Here is a 20,043-nt window from a genome sequence, read left to right as displayed (position 1 = left end):
AAAAATATACATAAATAAATACGTATATTTAAATAAACAAAGAAAAGAGAGAGAGAGAGAAAAAAGGTGAAATTTCCATGGGAGGGGAAGATTCTATATACGACAAAATGATACACGTGGGTCCCACTCTGTTTCCCACATTCTCTCCCTCTCTTTCCATTCCAAAAAATGCCATCCTTCAAAACTGTATGATACAAACCCAGTCATCGTACTAGATAATCTCACCCCTCCATCTCATCACGATCATACTACTTTCCCACAACCAACGGTCTAGATCACTCCAAAGTTTAAACTTCGCTCTACACTCACCCGTATATAAACACCTCTCACTCACGCCCTTCCTCACTCCCTCATTCCCTCGCTTTTGCTTCGTCAAATTCCAAAACGTAAAACTCAGCGGACGAACAGTCTCTGCTCCAAATTCCTTCCATTTACGTTCCTTTTTGCTCATCGATTTTGTTGAATCAATGCAGTTTCTTGCTCGAAGCTCTGAAATCTGCTGCAGAGTTCGAATCGGTTTCTGCGATTAAGTTTCGGTTCGCCATTGATAAAGCTCAGGTATTGATGAGTGAGGTTTTTCATTGGTTGAATGAATTAGTTTTTCAATTTCCATTTCTGTAGTTCTTTGAGCTTGCTACTATTTTGGAATTTTCTCTTTTTCATTTGCTTTACGTAGTCTGAAATTTTGAACTGTTTAACTCACTGTACTGGTCATTGCTCTGTTTGCTTGACGAGAAAGCTGATTGAAAAGAAAATGGAATCTAGTTTACATTCTGCTTGCTATTTGCTAGGTTTTTTTTAGTAATCTCTGTAAGCAATTAAAACCGTTAGGCTCGTTTCTTTTTTTCAAAATCCTCCTCTTGCTTCATTAGCGGAAAGGTGAAAAATCCAGATTTCTGAGACTAATACTTTGAAATTCGTGCTGTTCTGCTTTGAATGGTAGATTTTTCTCGAAGCATTAAATGCGAGTTTGGAATTGAAGTCGAACTGAAAAGCAGGATTTCGAGTTGATGTATGGCGCCTGAAATGATGGTGGAATCGGACTTATCGATAGTGGATTTTGGAATGGAGTTGGTGGCGGATCATACTTCGGTAGTTTCTTTAAACTTATTCGTAGCCCTTCTTTGTGGTTGCATTGTTATTGGCCATTTGTTAGAGGAAAATCGGTGGATCAACGAATCCATTACAGCCCTTGTCATTGTGAGTTAAGATTTATAATGTTCTGTTTCTTCCTTAACTAAGTAGTATTCATGTGAAATGCAATCGAAAATTTAAATGTCTTGAAACCATGACAGGGATTGTGTACCGGCATCATAATATTGCTAACAACTAGAGGGAAAAGCTCGCATTTATTTTTGTTCAATGAAGAGCTTTTCTTTATTTATCTCCTTCCGCCTATCATTTTCAATGCCGGGTGAGTATGGTATTCACTTTCCTGGAAACTTCCAATAAATGGTTGGCTGTGTGATATAATCATATGTTCTATCTTCATCATATCATGATGTTTTGAATTAAATGCTTTCATGGTTCTTCTTGGAGTTCATTATCGATGGCTTATGTCTTTGATGATATTGTTGTGATCATGAATCAGGAGATAGAGAAGCGAAGTTGTTAATCATGTTATTTGTTTGTGGAAGCCGTCAAGTTCTTGATTAGTTCATTTTGCTCTTATCATGGAACACTTAAGGAAGCTTTTTAAACAAACTCACTATCTAAGCAATTTGATGGCATGATCACATTTAGCTTCAAAACTCGTAAATTAATCACAAATTTGGTGATTTGGTTATTACCGTTCCTTAACTAGCATGACATGGTTTTCTTTCCTCAGGTTCCAAGTCAAGAAGAAGCAGTTTTTCCGCAACATCATGACCATAGTGCTTTTTGGTGCCTTTGGCACTCTCATATCGTTTTGTATTATATCATTAGGTATGATCCGTACCAAGTTTCATTTTCTTAAATCTTAAAAGTGTTTAAAGGTTGAATAGCAATTTCAAGATGTAAAGATATTAGAAATCAGATATGTTTAAAAGGAGAACTTGAGGGAAAAAAAACGTTTATCAATAAACTAAATAAAAATTGTATATCAAGAAACTACACATAAGTTGTATAGACCTCTGTTCCACTCTCAGTTCACTTGCTTTGCTCACACTTGGCCACAATAAAGATTCTTTAGGGCCCAAGTATGACACATTTAGCAAGAACATTAATCTAGAACCCAAAAAACTCATGTTTTTTTTTCCCTTCCAACATGTGAGGTAGAGAATTTAACCTCTGACCTCAAGGTTGATAGTACAAGCTGTATACCAGTTGAGCTATACTCATTTTAGTAAAAGCTTATATTGTTAAGTTAATGTATAATTTCAACAACAATATGATGTCTTCTTTTTCTCTATGCTGCTTATATGGGTTGTCTTCTATTTACATTTCTTTGCGTTTTGGTCATATACTAATGATCGTTTTTCTTTCCCTACTGATTAGGCGCTTTGCACTTCTTCCAAAAAATGAATATTGGTTCCCTTGATCTTGGAGATTATCTAGGTATATTATGCTCCAAATTAGTTATATTTTCACCTTGTAAATCTAGTTCTACAGTGCTGATATTATTTTCTGTCTGATTTTCACCCTTTTGTTTATAGCTATTGGAGCAATTTTTTCTGCAACAGACTCTGTTTGCACCTTACAGGTTTGCAAGAAATTCTGCAGTTGGATTTCTTTCATTTCTCATCTTAATTAAACTTAAATATTTTTGTTTGTTCCTGTAGGTTCTTAATCAGGACGAGACGCCTCTTCTGTATAGCCTGGTTTTTGGGGAGGGTGTTGTAAATGATGCCACATCGGTTGTGCTCTTCAATGCAATCCAAAACTTTGACCTTTCTCATATGAATTCAAGCATCGTTCTGCAATTCATTGGGAACTTTATGTATCTGTTCATTGCAAGCACTGTGCTGGGAATTTTAGTAAGTCTCTCCAATCCTTATTGAACTTAATCAATTCTCTTTGTAATTGTGTATAAAAATCATAACACAATCCTAATATATCGTCAGGTTGGCCTCCTTAGTGCATACATAATTAAGAAGCTCTACTTTGGAAGGTTGGTTAATTTCTGCTATTTATATATTTCCTACATCTATTATTAATTGGGTGATTGCAATTTAGCATTTTTTAGGTAAATAATTAAGTATAGAGGTGAATCTAAATTTTGCTATATCTGCAAATTCTTCTGCATTATGTTATATCTACTAATGCTTTGGGTTTGATTGCTATATTTGCAACTACTCCTTACTAATGGGATGAAATGTTGGGATTCTCTCTCTTTTTTTTTTTTTTGTTTAATTTTAACTTTTTAGTGATTCAATTATGTGTATTTTCCTCTTATGCAGGCATTCTACTGATCGTGAAGTTGCTCTTATGATACTCATGGCGTATTTCTCATATATGCTAGCTGAAGTAAGTCACTTCAAATTCTGTCACATTTTTCTTCGTTCTTCTTCTGTTTTGCTTTTATTTTCATTTATAGTACTTGAAGTAAATTTTTATTGCAGCTCTTCTATTTAAGTGCAATTCTCACTGTATTCTTTTGCGGCATTGTTATGTCTCACTATACATGGCATAACGTGACTGAAAGTTCAAGAGTCACTACAAAGTAAGTCAATTACTTGAAAGAATATTTCATTTTTTTATTACTTTTTAAAATTTTTTAATTAAAAAATTTGCTTAATTTATACATCTCCGACGTTTCAATTCTTGTTGCAAATCACTGCAGGCATGCTTTTGCCACCCTTTCTTTTGTCGCCGAGATCTTTATCTTTCTTTACGTTGGCATGGATGCTCTTGATATCGAGAAGTGGAGATTTGTTAGCCACAGGTACCCTGATTTCATATGGGTTAAATTAAATTTAGCCCATGAGCTTTATGTTGTAGTCCAATTAACTTAAATTTTTGAGTTGATTGGTAAGTTTATAAGATATCAAATCAGAAGGTTCTAAGTTCGAACTTCTATGATATAATTCACTCTCCAAATAATCTTGTTTTCCACTCATTGGGATTTATACAAATTTTCAACCCCTAAATGAGGGACGATAAAAAAAATATTAATGTAATTAATTTGTTGCAATCGATCAATAGGGTTGATTGATGATTTAATCACGATCAATATTAACTAAATGATTAAGTAACTTGTTTGTATGGTTAGTGCAAGTCAATTTAGTTGATTTTATGTTGTGACAAATTAGCCAATGTTTAGGAGTGACATCATTTTTAATTCGAGGTATCTTGAGATCACTTTTAAGCTTCAAAATCAATCGATTATTGTCTATCTCCTTCATTTCATCCTCCTATATTTATAATCAACAAGTATAACAAACTCCCTAGTTAATTCCTAATACACCCTTAATACTCTAAGAATACACTAATTCCGATTCATATCAGATCAACACAGCTACTAATGTTTTGTGATTTAATTGTCTTTCATATATATGCATGATGAATTTTAGTTTCCTTTTTTTTTTTTTTTTTAAGTCCTGGAAAATCAATTGGGGTGAGCTCAATACTGTTGGGATTGGTTCTGGTTGGAAGAGCAGCATTTGTTTTTCCTTTATCCTCCTTGTCCAATTTGACAAAGAAGTCCTCGCATGAGAAACTCAACTTGGAGCAACAAGTACGGCTCTTTTGTCGGTTTTTTGTCTCTTATTTTAAACCACACTTTAATGAGTTATCTTACAAAAATAATCATCTTTCGCAGGTCACTATTTGGTGGGCTGGTCTCATGCGTGGTGCTGTGTCCATGGCACTTGCATATAATCAGGTTTCCTATATTGCTCTTGAGTTTAAATCCTATTCTAATATCTTAGGCATCGCATGAATTTGATAACCATTTCGAATTTTTTTTTTGTTTTTCTGAAAATAAAATTTATTCTCTCAATTTCTTAGAATGATTATATCTTTCTTTAGGACAACTATTGAATTCTTGACCATATTTCAAAAATAAAAAGAAATTTTTAAAAACTATTTTTTTGGTTCTAAAGTAGCTTGTTTTTTTTTGAAAATATTGATAAAAGATAGATAACAAACAATAAATTTAGAGATGAAAGCAGTGTTTGTAAACTTAATTTTCAAAACCAAAAAACCAAAAATTAGAAATTTAGAGGTGAAATGAGTGTATATGAAAGGAGTGCTATATTGCTCTCAAGTTTGTTTTTTGTTTTTTTTATTAACTTTTTAAATACCTATTTTAATTTCTGAAATTTTAAACTTATTCTGTTTTGGGCATGAACATTTAATAATGTCTATTGTAATATGTAATTTTTTAAAAAAACAATAATTTTGGTCCTTTCTACTATCCACTTTTTAAACTTATTCTGTGATTTGAAATTACACTTAGTACATGTACTTGAAACTACGTCGTTAATCCCTTAAAAACAAGGAAAAAGTAAGGATAAATAGCAAAATTTGAAGACCAAAGTGAAACAAATTTAAAAGTTGGTACCAAAATAGACATTTTGAATATTATAAAAAAAAGGAACAAATTTGTAATTTATATTTAGCAAAAGAGGAAATTTAAACCTATATTATTCAATATTATTCTAATAATATTTTGAAATGAATTAAATAATGCGTGGATACTAGGATTATGTCAATGTAGTTGAGCTGCCATATATTTGTTTATATGACTAATTTTATTCATTTAGAAAAGAAACCACTTCTTCAACCTAGCGTGATTGGTACCTTTTGAACTTTTATTCCTTAATGTCCTTTTAAACAAAATTATTGTTTTCTTTATGGACTTGTTAAACAAAATTATAGTGTTATTTTTTTTTTTGCTTGAGGGAAGAATAATGAAAGTGGGGGCAATATGCAAAGATGTTTAGTAAAACTTTTCCACTCTTTAAAATGCAGTTCACCAGGTCAGGCCACACCCATTTACCAGGCAATGCAATTATGATCACCAGTACCATCACAGTTGTTCTTTCCAGTACAGTGGTGAGCCACCAACTCCTCTCTCTCAATATTATAATAAAAGAGTATATTCAAATACATCAGCGAGTTTAAACTTTATATCGATATCATATAGTTCTAACCTAATTTAGTTGGAAAGGTTTAAAACTAGTTCAGTAACTATTTCGTTTTTAAAACTTTAATTTGCTTGGTTTTTCATCATAGGATACTAGCCAAATTTCAACAATATTAATTGTTTAAAAACTTTATTTATTTATTTATTTTATTTTATTTTCAGAACTTTACTTGAATTTTTTAAGACATTTTTACTGAGTTAATAACAAAACATAGAAGTTTATAAAACTTAACTTTAATAAACGATAAGTTGCAAATGTGGTCCCTTTGGTTTGAAGAAAGCTAAAATTTAGTCCTTATGATTTACCATTAGAATTTATGACCTATGGTTTATAATTAGAATTTATTCCCATGGCTTGATAAAAATTTCATAAATAGTCACTATGAGGATTTTATCTAACCATAAGGATTATTTAAGAGGTTTTATCAAATTATAGAGACTATCTAGAGGTTGTATAAAATTATAGGGATTAAATTTGAACTCCTAAAGCTAGAGGAGTAAATTTACTCAAATTTGCAATAACCTTTAAATGTCATGTATATTTTAATCTTCCAAAGGTTTTTAACTTTAAATTTTGTTGTCGATGAGATTCTGCAACTCAATTATGCTCAATTTTCCAAAAATCATTAATATATCAAAGCATAGATGTATGAAACACAAAACTTAAATTCTCAAGTACTTATTGGAATTTGGAACCATTTTTCTCTGGGGTCAGGCACAGTTATGATAGTTTAAGAGCCAAACTTATAATCTAATTTAATTAGTGAGTTTATTCTCTGATTTTTTAAAAGTTCAATTTCTTTACCCAAAAAAAAAAAAAATCTTAAACTTCAATTTAATTTAATATATGTAACTTCTCAAATAACAAAAAATCACATTTTATGCCATCTTTGAAAATATATCAAAATGTGTCAATCCAACAGCGCAAAGCAAAAAAAAATTTACCAACGTTTATTTTCGTTATTCTCCCAAATCCAAACATGGCTGTATGGATTACATTGGTTGGAAACTTGGAAATCGGATCCTATCCTGTAATGTTATAACAAATTTTTAAAATAAATTAAAATCTGATATTTATAAGAGTTATTCAATGAAACCATCACAACCTATTAATAGTTTTTTTATTGTATGAGAGATAAAGTATCTTGAATTTATATCTAAAGTTTATTTAAATTTATATTATGAGGTACCCACATTGTAATGCACTTATCTAATAATCTGTTTGAAAATTCGTTTTTCTTTTTCAGTTATTTGGAATGATGACAAAGCCCCTTATAGGAATTTTGCTCCCCCAACCAAAATACACAATGAGTATGCTGTCTTCCGAACCCTCTTCTCCAAAATCCTTCATAGTCCCACTCCTCAGCAATGACCAAAATACCCCTTCCCCTCTGGGCCTATTTCTAAGAATCCCATCCCATACAGTTCACCATTACTGGCGAAGATTTGACGACGCCTTCATGCGCCCTGTGTTCGGAGGACGGGGCTTTGTGCCCTTCGTCCCAGGCTCCCCAACGGAAGACCCAACACAACAATGGCAAACCGAGGAAGTGGAAGCCATTGATGAAAGTAAAACCATTCTCATACAGACTCCAAGATAAAATTGAAGAAAGAAGGACGAGACGAGAGGAGACCAAGGTTTTTTGTCCTTGGACTTTGCCCTCCTCTCAGGGGTATAATAGTCGTTCATTAACAAATAACAGAGAAAAGAAAAAACAGAGGTAACATATTAATTACAGCATTATATTGATCATTCTTTTTTTTTCCCCCCTAATTTTGTGTTGGCTTGGGATTTTGGGTTTTTGAGTGTGGTTGAATTCAATTTGTTTGAAAGATTGATGAGAGATGGTGAAGAAAAAAAAAAAAGAAAGAAATAAGATTGATGGTTGTGTATAGGTTAACAAAACAAGGGTGTGGTTTTTTGTTTTGTTTTTTTGTTTTTTTAAAATTTTTTTTTTGGAGGTGTGGAGTGTTGGTGGGTTTTTGTGTGACTTTTGTAAGTTATTTTTAATTTTAAATTTTGGCAGATTGGTTTGTGTAAGATTTTTACTGATTTAAATCTAATATATGCTTCTTTGTTTTTTAGTGTTCTTGAAAGGTAAGAAAAATGGGTGATAATTAACTTGGTGAAGTAAAATTTCAAAGCCAAACATGAGGGGTTGGTAGTAATTGGCATGTGTACTCTCTCAATCTCTTACCTATCATTTGGTGTACTAAAAAAAAAGTTAATTTCTTTAAATAAATCATCTAAAGATAACGTTAGGTCTAGCGATTTCGGTAGCTTTTAAAATAATTATAGGAAACTACGCTTCTAAAAGAAATCAACTAGGAAAGAAAATAAATCAATGTTCGGTAAATTTTAGTTTGAAACTTAAAAAAATAAGTTATAATAATGTTTGATAAATAAATATTAATTTATCTTAGCCTTGATATAATAAGTAAATAGAACTATTATTAGTTTTTTTATATAATTTATAATTTTAAATAATTCTTTAGGATGTATATATATATGTGGATGCATTCAAACTTGTGAAAATTAGAAGATATATTTGATTAGGTGAAAAAGAGATAGACATGTAAAACAAATATTAATTTTACAGATCAAATAAAAATAAAAATATATTTTAAAGTTGTATCTGATTTTCGGAAAATTTAAATGTTGTTAAGAAACGAATTTTAAAATAAATGTGAAATGAACATATTTTTATAAGTGGTTTTAATATATTTGATCCCAATCTATTTTACCAAACATTAAAAAAAAAAGTTAGCATTTTTTTATAATCACTTTTATCCTTTTCGAAAGTAATTCAAAATGCACCCTAAGTTAGGTCCTTTTTTCCCCTCCACAACTGTTATTATTATTATTAAAAACTCACGTGTGGAAGCTATTTATCATCCATACTTTTAATTATTGTTTTGAAAAATATAGAGAAGATTAAACATCTAAACTAAACGTTTACGGTGAAGAATTTTAAGGAAAGAAAAAATACCTTTGAAGACAACTCTTCAATCTTCTCCAGTTCTTTACTGTATTCACAACCTATTCAATCATGAACTTAAACCAGTGCTAGATCTTCCCAACAATTCTTCGATAAGGACTTGCGGGAGCCTCTTTTGGAATATAAAGCGAAAAAGTTCCAATTATTCTTTGTGATTTGTGAATGATGAGAGTTTGAGAGAGAATTGAGAGAATAGTTGTGTGAATGAGAATTCTACCCACTCCTAGCAAAATGCATAAGATAATCTTTGCATAATGAGTGAGGGGAGTTAACCCTCTCAATCCACTCCCTCTAACTCCCTTGGAATTGGGGAGTTAATTTATTAAATTAAATTAATTTTAGTTTAATTTAATTAAATCATTATTATTAATCCAATTAATTAATTTTAATTAAATATCATATATAAATATTACATGTGAATCATATTTAAATATATTTTTCTCTCGTAACCTATAGTTTTAACGTATATCCCATTCACATTAAATTTAACGTATAGTTTTAATATGAATCTCTTATTTAATATTTGAATTTTATTCAAATACATTATTCTCTCAAATTATATAGTTTAATTTTAAATCTCATTCAAAATTAACTTTATAATATAATGTATCTATAGATATTATATTAACTGTATCACAAAAAATTAAAATATATTCCCTTATAATGTGAACAATTCAAATTCTTCCAAAACTAAATAATCTTTATTTACTAGTTGCAAGACCTAATGGATCTACATATTAGAAGCTCAAATGGTTCAATATCAATTAAACTCTTTAATTAAATTATTCAATATTCATTAACTATAAGCCACTCTGTAAAGACCCATCCTTGTACTCTTCGCACTGTAGAACTGTATTTCTTTGTCCATGTATATAACCATTATCAGTAAGTCGATCCTTCACGAGTCTTCATAATTATAGCTGAGCCAAATTATTGTTTTACCCCTATAATTACCTTTTACTTCTTAAGTCCCACTGATCCTCTAACGAACAACCTGTTTATAGTTGAACTATAAACAAATCCCTCTCGAGCCAATGAGAGGGAGAAGCTCCATTGTTCAAGGCCCAAAGTCAACATTTAAGGGAACAACTCATCTACTTACCCTAAAGTCGAGGAGGAGGAAATTCCATTTTGTGTAATTATGTTCTCAGCTCCCCATGGTCATGTCCCCAAAATGGTGGGCTTATTGAGTCGACGACTTAGGCCACTCTCACTCATATAAATCAAAAGACAAACCCTCACAGACAGGAGTTAATAACTCACATAGGATTGAGATTGAGTTACATATGGTCATCCTATGAAATATTAATCTCTTCAGTCTACGGTGTTACAAAGGGTGATTAATTATTTCGTGGTCCGGTCTTATACAAACTTTTGTATAGTATACCTTCACTCACATGTCTACACAAAAACGAATTGGATCAAATCATTCGTAACAGTTACAAAGTGGGTTGTATTCATAGTGTACCAGGATAGGGTACCCAATCTTATCCATATACTATAGACCTTTTAAGTTATTATTTGAACATGATTCACCTGTATGTCAACCACATACTGTTCAAGTTACATAAAATAACCTTTGATCTTAGTTTATTGGATTGAGTTACACAAGTCTAAAGGTCAAATAAAATAATAAATGAATTATATATATATATATATATTAAGTTGAGATTAGAATACAGAATACATTGTTGTAATATTTAAATTTAAATTTCTAAAGATTATGAAAATTAATCATTTTAGTTATACCTTTGTTAAATATGAGTGGAAAATTTAAATATTTAACTAAAACTTTTTAATAGTAATAATTTAAGTCAATTGTTTTTTTTTAAAAAAATCAAACGAGAAAAAAATTCTCATGGGAAACTCGATCCCCGCAAATTTTGCGTGAGAATCCTCGCCCCGATTCCTGTGGGGAACTTTGGGGGATGGGAAATAAAATGGGATAGTCGGGACGAGGACGAGGAAGTCATCCTCACCCCCGCCCCCATCCTGCCCTGTGGACATCTCTAATCATTACTTCCACAAAAATTCTTCTACATAGTATTTAAGTGAAAATTGTACTCATAATTAGGTTATCAAATAAATACATTAGTACATTTTGGTATTATATATAATACAACAATTTTTATTTCAATGTTATCACATATTTGCCATTATAGTAATTTTCATACATAAAAAGAATATGTATCATCATATAAATATGTGAAATCTTAAGGGCTATTTGGGGCACTGAGTTGAGATATGATGTCTGGACTTCATATGTCTTTAAAGTTTATATATCTGTATTTAGGATGTAGAGTTATTTAGTCTGAGTTCCTATATTTGTGTTTGGGATACAAAGTTGAGTTTATATATCCGGGGTATCTGATGCAGTTTTTTTTAACTCTGAAGATATAATCTCAACAACTATTTTTCCTTCATTTAGACTGATTAACAAACTTATAACAAAATTGTAAACATATGTAAATGTGTTACATTCAAATCATTTTACATCTTTTACTTCAGTTTGTACAAGATCTGTAAGAAGAAAAAGAATACTTATCATTTTTGTAGTCTTCAATAAAGATCCAGCTCCCTTCCCGTGGATGTAGGCATCTCCTTGTCGAACCACATACATCACTGTATAGATCTCTTTTTCCTCTTTCTCTTTACTCCATTGCATGCTTGAATCTCTTCTTCATTATCTGCAAATCTTGCCAAGAATAGAGAAGGATTAGAGAGAGTTGAGAGGGTTTTAGAAACGTGAGTTAGAGAGAGAAAGGAAGTTTTGTTTACCTGACGTTTTCTCCATCAGCCTCATCAATTTTCTTAGAATCGAGTAAGTGGATTTCTCCATGTGTGGCAATCTGAGCTAAGGATCATGGTTATCCCTCAGCCTTGCGTTTCATCGACCACATTGAATTGGATCGAGTTGTCCTTCTCTTTGGGCCTGAAAATAAAGTTAGCCCAACAAATTGGTATCAGAGCAAAGACACTTAAAGACTTTAGTTCTTGGAGAATCAAGATTCAAGATTCACACTCAAATGGTAGTAGCAAGATTTGAGGTGGAGAAATTTGATGAAAAGGGAGACTTTGGTATTTGGAATGCTAAAATTAGAGCCATTCTTGTTCAATAGAAGGCTCACAAGGCTCTTTTTTATCCATCCACTCTACCAAACAATGTCACAGCTCAGGAGAAAGAATGTTAGGAGCTAGCAGCCTATGGTACTTTAGTCCTAAACCTAAACGATAATGTTTTAAGGCAAGTCCTTGATCAAGAGGTAGCCTATAGGATTTGAACAAAATTGGAAGACTTGTATGCTATTAAAGATCTTCCTAATAAAATGTACCTTAGGGAGAGATTCTTCACATTTAAAATGGATTCATTAAAACCATATTCAGATAATCTAGATGAATTCAAAAGGATTGTTGCTGAATTTAAGAATCTTGGGGAGAAAATTGGATATGAGAATGAGGCATACGTGCTTCTAAATTCCTTACTAGAATCTTGTAGGAGAATTAAAAATGCATTGAAGTATAGAAGAGACAATATATCTATTGATGCAATCATCTCTTCCCTAAGAACAAGAGAACTTGAGCTACAAACAGTTAAAAAGGAACAACCAAGTGGTGAAGGGTTGTTTGTGAAGGGAAATTGCAAACCATATCAGTCAAAGGACAGAAAACAATAGCATTCAGATGAAAACAAGCCAAAACAGAAAGTTAAATGCAAATATTGAAAAAAGAAAGGGCATTTGATCAAAGACTACTTTATTGTCAAAAGAAAGAATCAGGAGAAAGAAAAAGAGTCTAAAGGAAAGCAACCTGAAGCCTTTGTTGTAAAAGGTTCTTACATCTACTCTGATGCACTAGCCTCAACACTTGACAAGGCCAATCATGTTAACCCCCTTGGGGAACATGATTAGGTCTTGGATTCATGATGCACTTACCACATGAATACCTATGAAACCCTGGTTTAACACCTACAAAGAAATAGATGGAGAAATGGTTTACATGAGGAATAACCAAGGCTATAAGATTGAAGATATGGGCTCTATCTCTTTGAAACTCAAGGATGGGACTGTTAGACTACTCAGAAATGTTAGGCATATTCCACTCCTAAAGAGGAACTTAATCTCCTTGGGAATGCTTGATGCAATTGGGTGTGAGTATAGGGGTAAGGGTGGAACTCTTGAGGTTCTAAAAGACTCAAAGGTGGTCCTTGTTGGGGAGAAAGTTAATGACTTGTTTGTGGTCAGAGATGTTGAGATGATGACAGGGGCATATGTTGCTACTATAAATGATATAACAGAAGCTGACATATGACACAAAAGGTTGTCTCATATTAGTGCTAAAGGGATGGAAGTGTTGTCTAAACAGGGAATTCTACCCAAAGGAATTTTAGACAAGCTAACCTTTTGTGAACATTGTGTTTTAGAGAAAGCAACCAGATATAGCTTTACCAGCTCTAACACCTAGACTAAGTAGCTTAAGGTACTTACTTTCCTTTATAGATGACTTCTCAAGGAAAAGTTGGATTTTCTTTCTTAAATCAAAAGACCAAATGTTTGACAAATTTAAAGAATGAAAACTCATGATTAAGAAGCAAACCTCTAAGGAAATTAAATACCTAAGAACAGAAAATGGGCTGAAATTTTGTAGTAAAGAATTTAATAAATTTTGTAAGGAATCAGGCATAACTAGGCACAAGACAGTCAAATATACACCCCAATAGAATGGGGTAGCAGAGAGGCTTAATAGGACTATTATGGAAAGGGTTAGATGCTTACTCTCAGATGGCATACTTAGTGAAAAGTACTGGACTGAAGCTGCAAGCTATATTGTGTACACCTTAAATATGTGCCCACATACATCACTAAACTTTTTAACTCCTGAAGAAAAATGGTCCAAATATCCTCCTAATCTTGACAACCTAAGGGTATTTGGATGTGTTGGGTACATACATCAAAATCAGGGAAAACTTAAGTATAGTGCTGTGAAATGTATGTTTGTAGGGTTCACTGAAGGTGTAAAGGGCTTTATAATGTGGAATTCTGTTGAGAAAAGATTTGTGGTCAGCAGGGATGACACTTTTAGAGAAAAGGAAATGTTCATACAGAAGAAGAAAACTACAATTGAGATACCTAAGAGTCCTACCACTAGAATTGAGGTGGAAGCACCTAAAGATAAGTTCAGTAGTCATGATCCTCCTAATGATTTAGAAGAGGAAGAGGAAACTATAGGAGAGCTAATAGAATATACTGAAGCTCAACCTGATTTGAGTCAATACTCATTAGCAAGGGACAGACAAAGAATGGTGATTGTTCCCCCAGCTAGGTATACTGAAACAAACTATGTGAACCTAGTTTTAAATGCAACTATAGCTCCAAATGACCAAGAACCAGCTAACTTTGAAGAGGCAGTAAGCTGCCCTGATGCTAGAAATTGGATTGAAGCTATGTGTGAAGAAATGCAATCACTAAGTGTAAATAATACTTGGACCCTAGCTCCTCTTCCTAAAGGATGCAATTCAATAGCATCTAAATAGATCTATAAACTAAAGGAGGGCACTTTTAAAAAAGAAAAGTCTAGATATAAGGCAAGATTAGTGGCTAAGGAATTCACACCGAGGAAAGGTATTGACTATCCTAAGATCTTTTCACTTGTAGTAAAGCAAACCTCAATCAGACTCTTGTTATCCCCAGTTGCTCAATATAATCTTGGATTAGACCAACTAAATGTAAAGATAGCTTTCCTACGTGGCCACTTAGATGAGATTATTTACATGGTTCAACCAAAGGGTTTTAAAGAAAATGAAAAGGAAGACCTCTATTGTCTTTTAAATAAGTCCATCTATGGACTTAAGTAGTCTTCTAGATGCTAGTAGAGAAGATTTAATGACTACATTGAGAGTATTGGGTTTCAAAAAACACCTATGACATTTGTACCTATGTAAACTTGACTACCTATAAGAACAAAGTGTACTTACTTCTCTATGTAGAGGATATGTTGCTAGCTGAGAGTTCTAAAGAAGATTTAAGTCATGTCAAAAATCTCCTAAAGAGAGAGTTTGAGATGAAAGATATGGGTCAGTCTAAGAAGATCCTTGGGATTGAAATTAACAGAGACAGGGGTTCCTCTACACTTAGCCTTAGTCAAATCAACTACTGTGAAACGATCATTAGAAGATTTTGAAGGATCTCTTATTGAAGAGTTCCATGAGCGCGTTCGGATCGCTCCAATTTCACAGTGACCGAAATACACAATTTATATTCAAATGCACAGTTACGTAAACAAACAGTCAATTAAAGGCATGCTTTGAACAAAAATAAATGAGGGAGAGAGTTTCCATACCAATTGAAGACGTTCATCAAACTTCGGAACTCAATGCAACAGAAACCTCTACCTGATCAACCAACGCTCGAAAAACTGCACGAACACGAACATCACGGGGATGACACCACCAGAAAAGAGCCCCAGTTATTCTCAGAATGAGAACCTAAAGCATGGTCTTTGGTGAATTTGGAAAAGGAATAAGGACGAACAGATTGTGTAGGTGATAAGCAAGTGGGAGGGAAAAAGACACTATCGTATAGCACGATGTTTATCCTTTAGAAGAAACTACACGATCGTGTAGATTTTACTGAACGATTTTAGCTAAGATGGCACACTATACAATCGTTTAGGGAAGCTATCCGATCGTGTAGGAACTAGCATGCGATCGTTTAGGCACGAGGTAGACAATCGTTTAAGTGTGTAGCGACTATATATAGGCTCTCGAGATTTCGAACGACTGATTCAAAATGAAAACCAATTTCATTTTAATTCTTCTGTTACAATAACCGACACATTCCCACTAACGCACGTCCGAACGTGATTTGTGGCTTAATTATCATATAATTAACCAATTAATTAATAATAAATATAAGCATATTATATTTTTACCTTATATTTTGATATCACATATCTATTATAGTATTTTCTCCTCTACTTGATATAAATCATATTTATATCTATTTTCCTCCAAAATAATGTATCTCATACATTTAGCCAATTATATCATATATAATTAACTAGTCCAATTATATCATTTACAATCGAACTTCCTCTTGTCAATTTGAACATTTCAAATTAACCCAAACACTGATTCTCGACTTTATCCAAGCAACCCAGGGAATCTAATGGACTTGTGGCTCGAAGCTCCAATGACCTGTGAATAGCTGACTAAACTCTTTAGCCACGAGATCCACCATCCGTTAACTGTCAGGCATTCCACTAAAGACCAATAGCTGAACTCTTCTTACCACAGATATATTTTTGTTTCCATCGGATATAACCAATCATGAGGTATAATGACTCTTCACAGATGCTTGTAAGTACAGCTAGGCCAAATTACCGTTTAGCCCCATAGTTACATATCACTTCTTAAGTACCACCGATTCCTCTAATGAACAATACAACATAGTCCAACTATGTGTGAACACCTCTCGGGCCAAGAGAAGGTTTGTGGCGCCACATCGTTCAAGCCCTGAAATTAGCCCTTAAGGGAGCTATCTATCTACTTACCCTTGTGATAACTTGTAAAAATATAAGTTATCTTTGCTCTTAAGTTAGAACAATTAGGGTTTTTAATGATAAACTCTCCTCATTTTTAATAGAAACGCATGGATTTACTTAAACAATAGCAATTTCATGTAAAAGAAGTTTATCACTAAAAATCGCGGTGTTAATGCACTATCTGCAGGATTTCAATGCAAGAACTGACAATAATGCATTAGACAAGTGTTGCAGAAAATGCGCTAACACATAAGCCATGCGTCGGAAGGAAATCAATGCATAGAAGATTCATTGCTCCGGGCTGATTGTATCACATCACCACTTACAAGCATGGGCACCTGCAATAAGCGGCGTCTGAAAAGCTTCCAGCAGCAGGTGGCGCCTGAAAAGCTTCCGAAGGTCAGGCGGCCAACAAGGACATGGAGTTTAATGCTGACCAGGGCATGGATTTAAATGCAACCCATCCTCCAAGTGGACGAGATCAACGCCTATAAATACTTGAAGACCCTCCAGAATTAACATTTCAGAGAATGAGAAGCTCCATACTCTCTGTAAATTTGTAGACTTAGTTTTAGTTTGTACAAGTCGTGCCGAAGCGTAAGACGATCAAAGGAGCTAAGAACCACCACCACCACCGACCAGGGAATGGAGAAATTTATTCTTTAGAAAGATACTCTGTCCTCGGCTCTTTAAAGTGATTGTACACAACAAGATTGAGCCAAAGAACTATAAAAGATTGTATTTTTTGGCTTGACTCAGTCTCTCTCTTAATATTATTTTCATTTCATGTTGATTGAATATAGTTCTTTGTAAAGACTCATTGATCCTTTATAAAATTCATATATTTGATCATCACTTTTGCTATTGTTTTTCTTCTATTTATGTTGAAAGCATTAGTACTTCATACATAATTTTGTTCCCACGCCTAAACCAACTTGACAACTTTATGAAAGCTTCTTTACTTAGTTGTTCGAAAAAATAGCTAAGTCGCATTAAGTAGAACGCCTAGTACAACTAGAGATAGACTTACTAGTGTTTCTTGCATTCTAAGTTAGACGCATGCACCCTGGAGATAGGCTTGTATGTTATTCACATTGAGAAGTGTTGAATGATGTCTAACGCATGAACAGAAAGATAAGCAACCTATCCCATTTCATCCACATTACATCAGTTGTGTGCAATTATCTTTAACCGGCGCGCCCACGTACTTAAATTCCATTTTCAGATGATCCTTCATTTTCCACTCAACTCTTTTGTATTGTCTTGCACAGGCATAGCATATTAGTGTAAATAATACATCTTTCAAATTCATTAGGAAAAACCTCCTACTGCAAGTACAACGCATAATCTGTGTTAGTGAAACTGAATCCCTGTGATCGACCCTGGACTTGCTAGAAACCTAGATTAGATTTATACTTGGGATTAATCTAGGAAAACTTGAACTTTATTATAAGGGGTTGTGTTCTTTCTTTGCATAATACTAATGCCCCAACGCGTTGCATTCATTTAAACGCATCAAGGCAGAACGCAACACTTAGACTTTATTCTTCTAATCTGTTTTACTTTATATACTCCTAAAGCATCTCACGATAGCAAGCGAATACCCTACCTCGGGGAAGAAGTGAATTCCATCTTGTGTAGCTGAGTTCCCAGCTCCCAAATCAGACGAATCCTCAAAATGGTAGGTTTGAATCGGCGACCTGGCCACTCGAACCCATACAAATCAAAGGACCGCCCTCAATGGCAGGAGTTCCCAACTCACTCAGAATTGTTGTCATGTTAACTATGGTCATCCTAGTGAAATGAAGTCTCTGTCATGAACGGTGTTCTATAACGAGACGTTAATACTTCGTGGTCAGGTCTTATACAAACTCTTTGTATAGGACGTCTCCGCTTGCATGTCCTCAACACGAATGATCAAGATCAAATCATCTATGACAAGTCACAACACTTGTGACCATTCCATAAAGTGGGCTGCATCTGTAGTGTTACCAGGATAAGGTTTTCCTCTATATCCATATACTATAGACCATTTTGGTTATCACTCAAGACATGATTCATTTGTATTTCACCACATACATGTTTGAGTTATATACAGATAACTATGGATTTTATGTTTATTGGTTTGCGGTAAAGCAAATAAAACAAGCAATTGAGCAAAATACAAGATGCAAAGTAAAATATCATATATTATACAACACAAGCGTTCGTACAAACTGTTTACAAACTACATGACACGAGACTTTAGGGCATCAACCCCAACAGATTCAACATGACTAATGCTAAACTTGTAACTATACCTATTGCTCATCATTTTAAACTATCCTCAACTAATTCACCTAAGGAAACTGACTTGGAACACTTAAATCAGATGCAATTGGTTCCCTATAGCCAAGTAGTAGGCAGCTTGATGTACCTTATGATCTCTACTAGGCCTAATCTATCCTATTATACAAGCCTAGTTAGTAGGTATATGTCAAACCCTGGAAAAATACATTAGGAAGCTACCAAATGGATACTTAGATATCTAATTTGGTCTAAACAGTCTAAGCTAATTTGCCAAAGTGTTCAAGAGACAGAACTTGAGCTATATGGGTTTGTTGATTCAGACTTTATAAGGGATCAAGAAAAAAGAAAATTGCTAACTGGTTATCTCTTCCTATATGGACCTAATCTACTAAGCTGGAAGGCCAATTTACAATCAATTATAGTCCTGTCAACTACTGAAGCAGAGTACATAGCACTTTTAGAAGCTATAAAAGAAGCATTGTGGTTAAAGGGCTTGATGAAAGACTTTTTGGCATCAAACAAACAGTAGTTAAGATCTACTGTGATAACCAAAGTGCTATCCATCTTTTTCAAAACCCACAATACCACTCAAGAACAAAACACATAAATATAAAATTTCATTTCGTCAGAGATAGGATTTAACAAGGACAAATCGAAGTTCTAAAGGTCCATACCTCGGAGAATGCAACTGACATGCTTACCAAACCTGTCTGGAAGCTCAAGCTCACTAAGTGTCTTGAACAGATCAACTTCATGTTACCTGAAAACAAGTAAGAATTAGTCAGATTCAGAAGGAAGAGGACTACTAAGTTGAGATTAAGGTGGAGATTTGAAGATATAATCTCAACGACTATTTTTCTCTTCATTTAGACTGATTAACAAACTTATAACAGAATTGTAAACATATATAGATGTGTCACATTCAAATCATTTTACATCTTTTACTTCAATTTATACAAGATCTGTAAAAAGAAAAAGAATACTTATCATTTTTGTAGTCTTCAATAAAGATTCAGCTCCCTTCCCGTGGATGAAAGCATCTCCTTGCCGAATCACGTACATCACTGTGTAATCTCTTTTTCCTCTTTCTCTTTACTCCATTACATACTTGTCTCTTCTTCATTATCTGCAAATCTTGCCAAGAAT

General features: G+C 33.4%; 1 protein-coding gene across 2 annotated transcripts; it reads left to right on the top strand.

Moving 5' to 3' along the window:
- Window positions 1-344: 344 nt before the first annotated feature.
- On the top strand, window positions 345-8,160 carry LOC120067876 (sodium/hydrogen exchanger 1-like). Of its 2 annotated transcripts, none has more exons than XM_039019488.2 (15): window positions 345-558; window positions 944-1,200; window positions 1,296-1,414; window positions 1,829-1,926; window positions 2,479-2,538; window positions 2,637-2,683; window positions 2,763-2,957; window positions 3,045-3,091; window positions 3,381-3,447; window positions 3,543-3,643; window positions 3,764-3,865; window positions 4,519-4,657; window positions 4,742-4,804; window positions 5,896-5,979; window positions 7,318-8,160. In XM_039019488.2, the coding sequence occupies exons 2-15, from the start codon at window positions 1,015-1,017 to the stop codon at window positions 7,669-7,671; spliced, it is 1,662 nt and encodes a 553-aa protein (XP_038875416.1). In that variant the 5' UTR covers window positions 345-558; window positions 944-1,014; the 3' UTR covers window positions 7,672-8,160. The 2 variants fall into 2 exon arrangements, with proteins under 2 accessions (XP_038875416.1, XP_090164905.1); XM_090308779.1 differs by having other exon boundaries at window positions 372-558; window positions 944-1,092.
- The last annotated feature ends 11,883 nt before the right edge of the window (window positions 8,161-20,043 follow it).

This window comes from Benincasa hispida, chromosome 12 (assembly GCF_027475165.1).
Source record: "Benincasa hispida cultivar pf3 chromosome 12, pf3_genome.v1.1, whole genome shotgun sequence".
Taxonomy (NCBI): domain Eukaryota; kingdom Viridiplantae; phylum Streptophyta; class Magnoliopsida; order Cucurbitales; family Cucurbitaceae; genus Benincasa; species Benincasa hispida.
The sequence above is the reverse complement of the archived record's forward strand: the minus strand, read 5'-3'. Positions and strand labels throughout refer to the sequence as shown.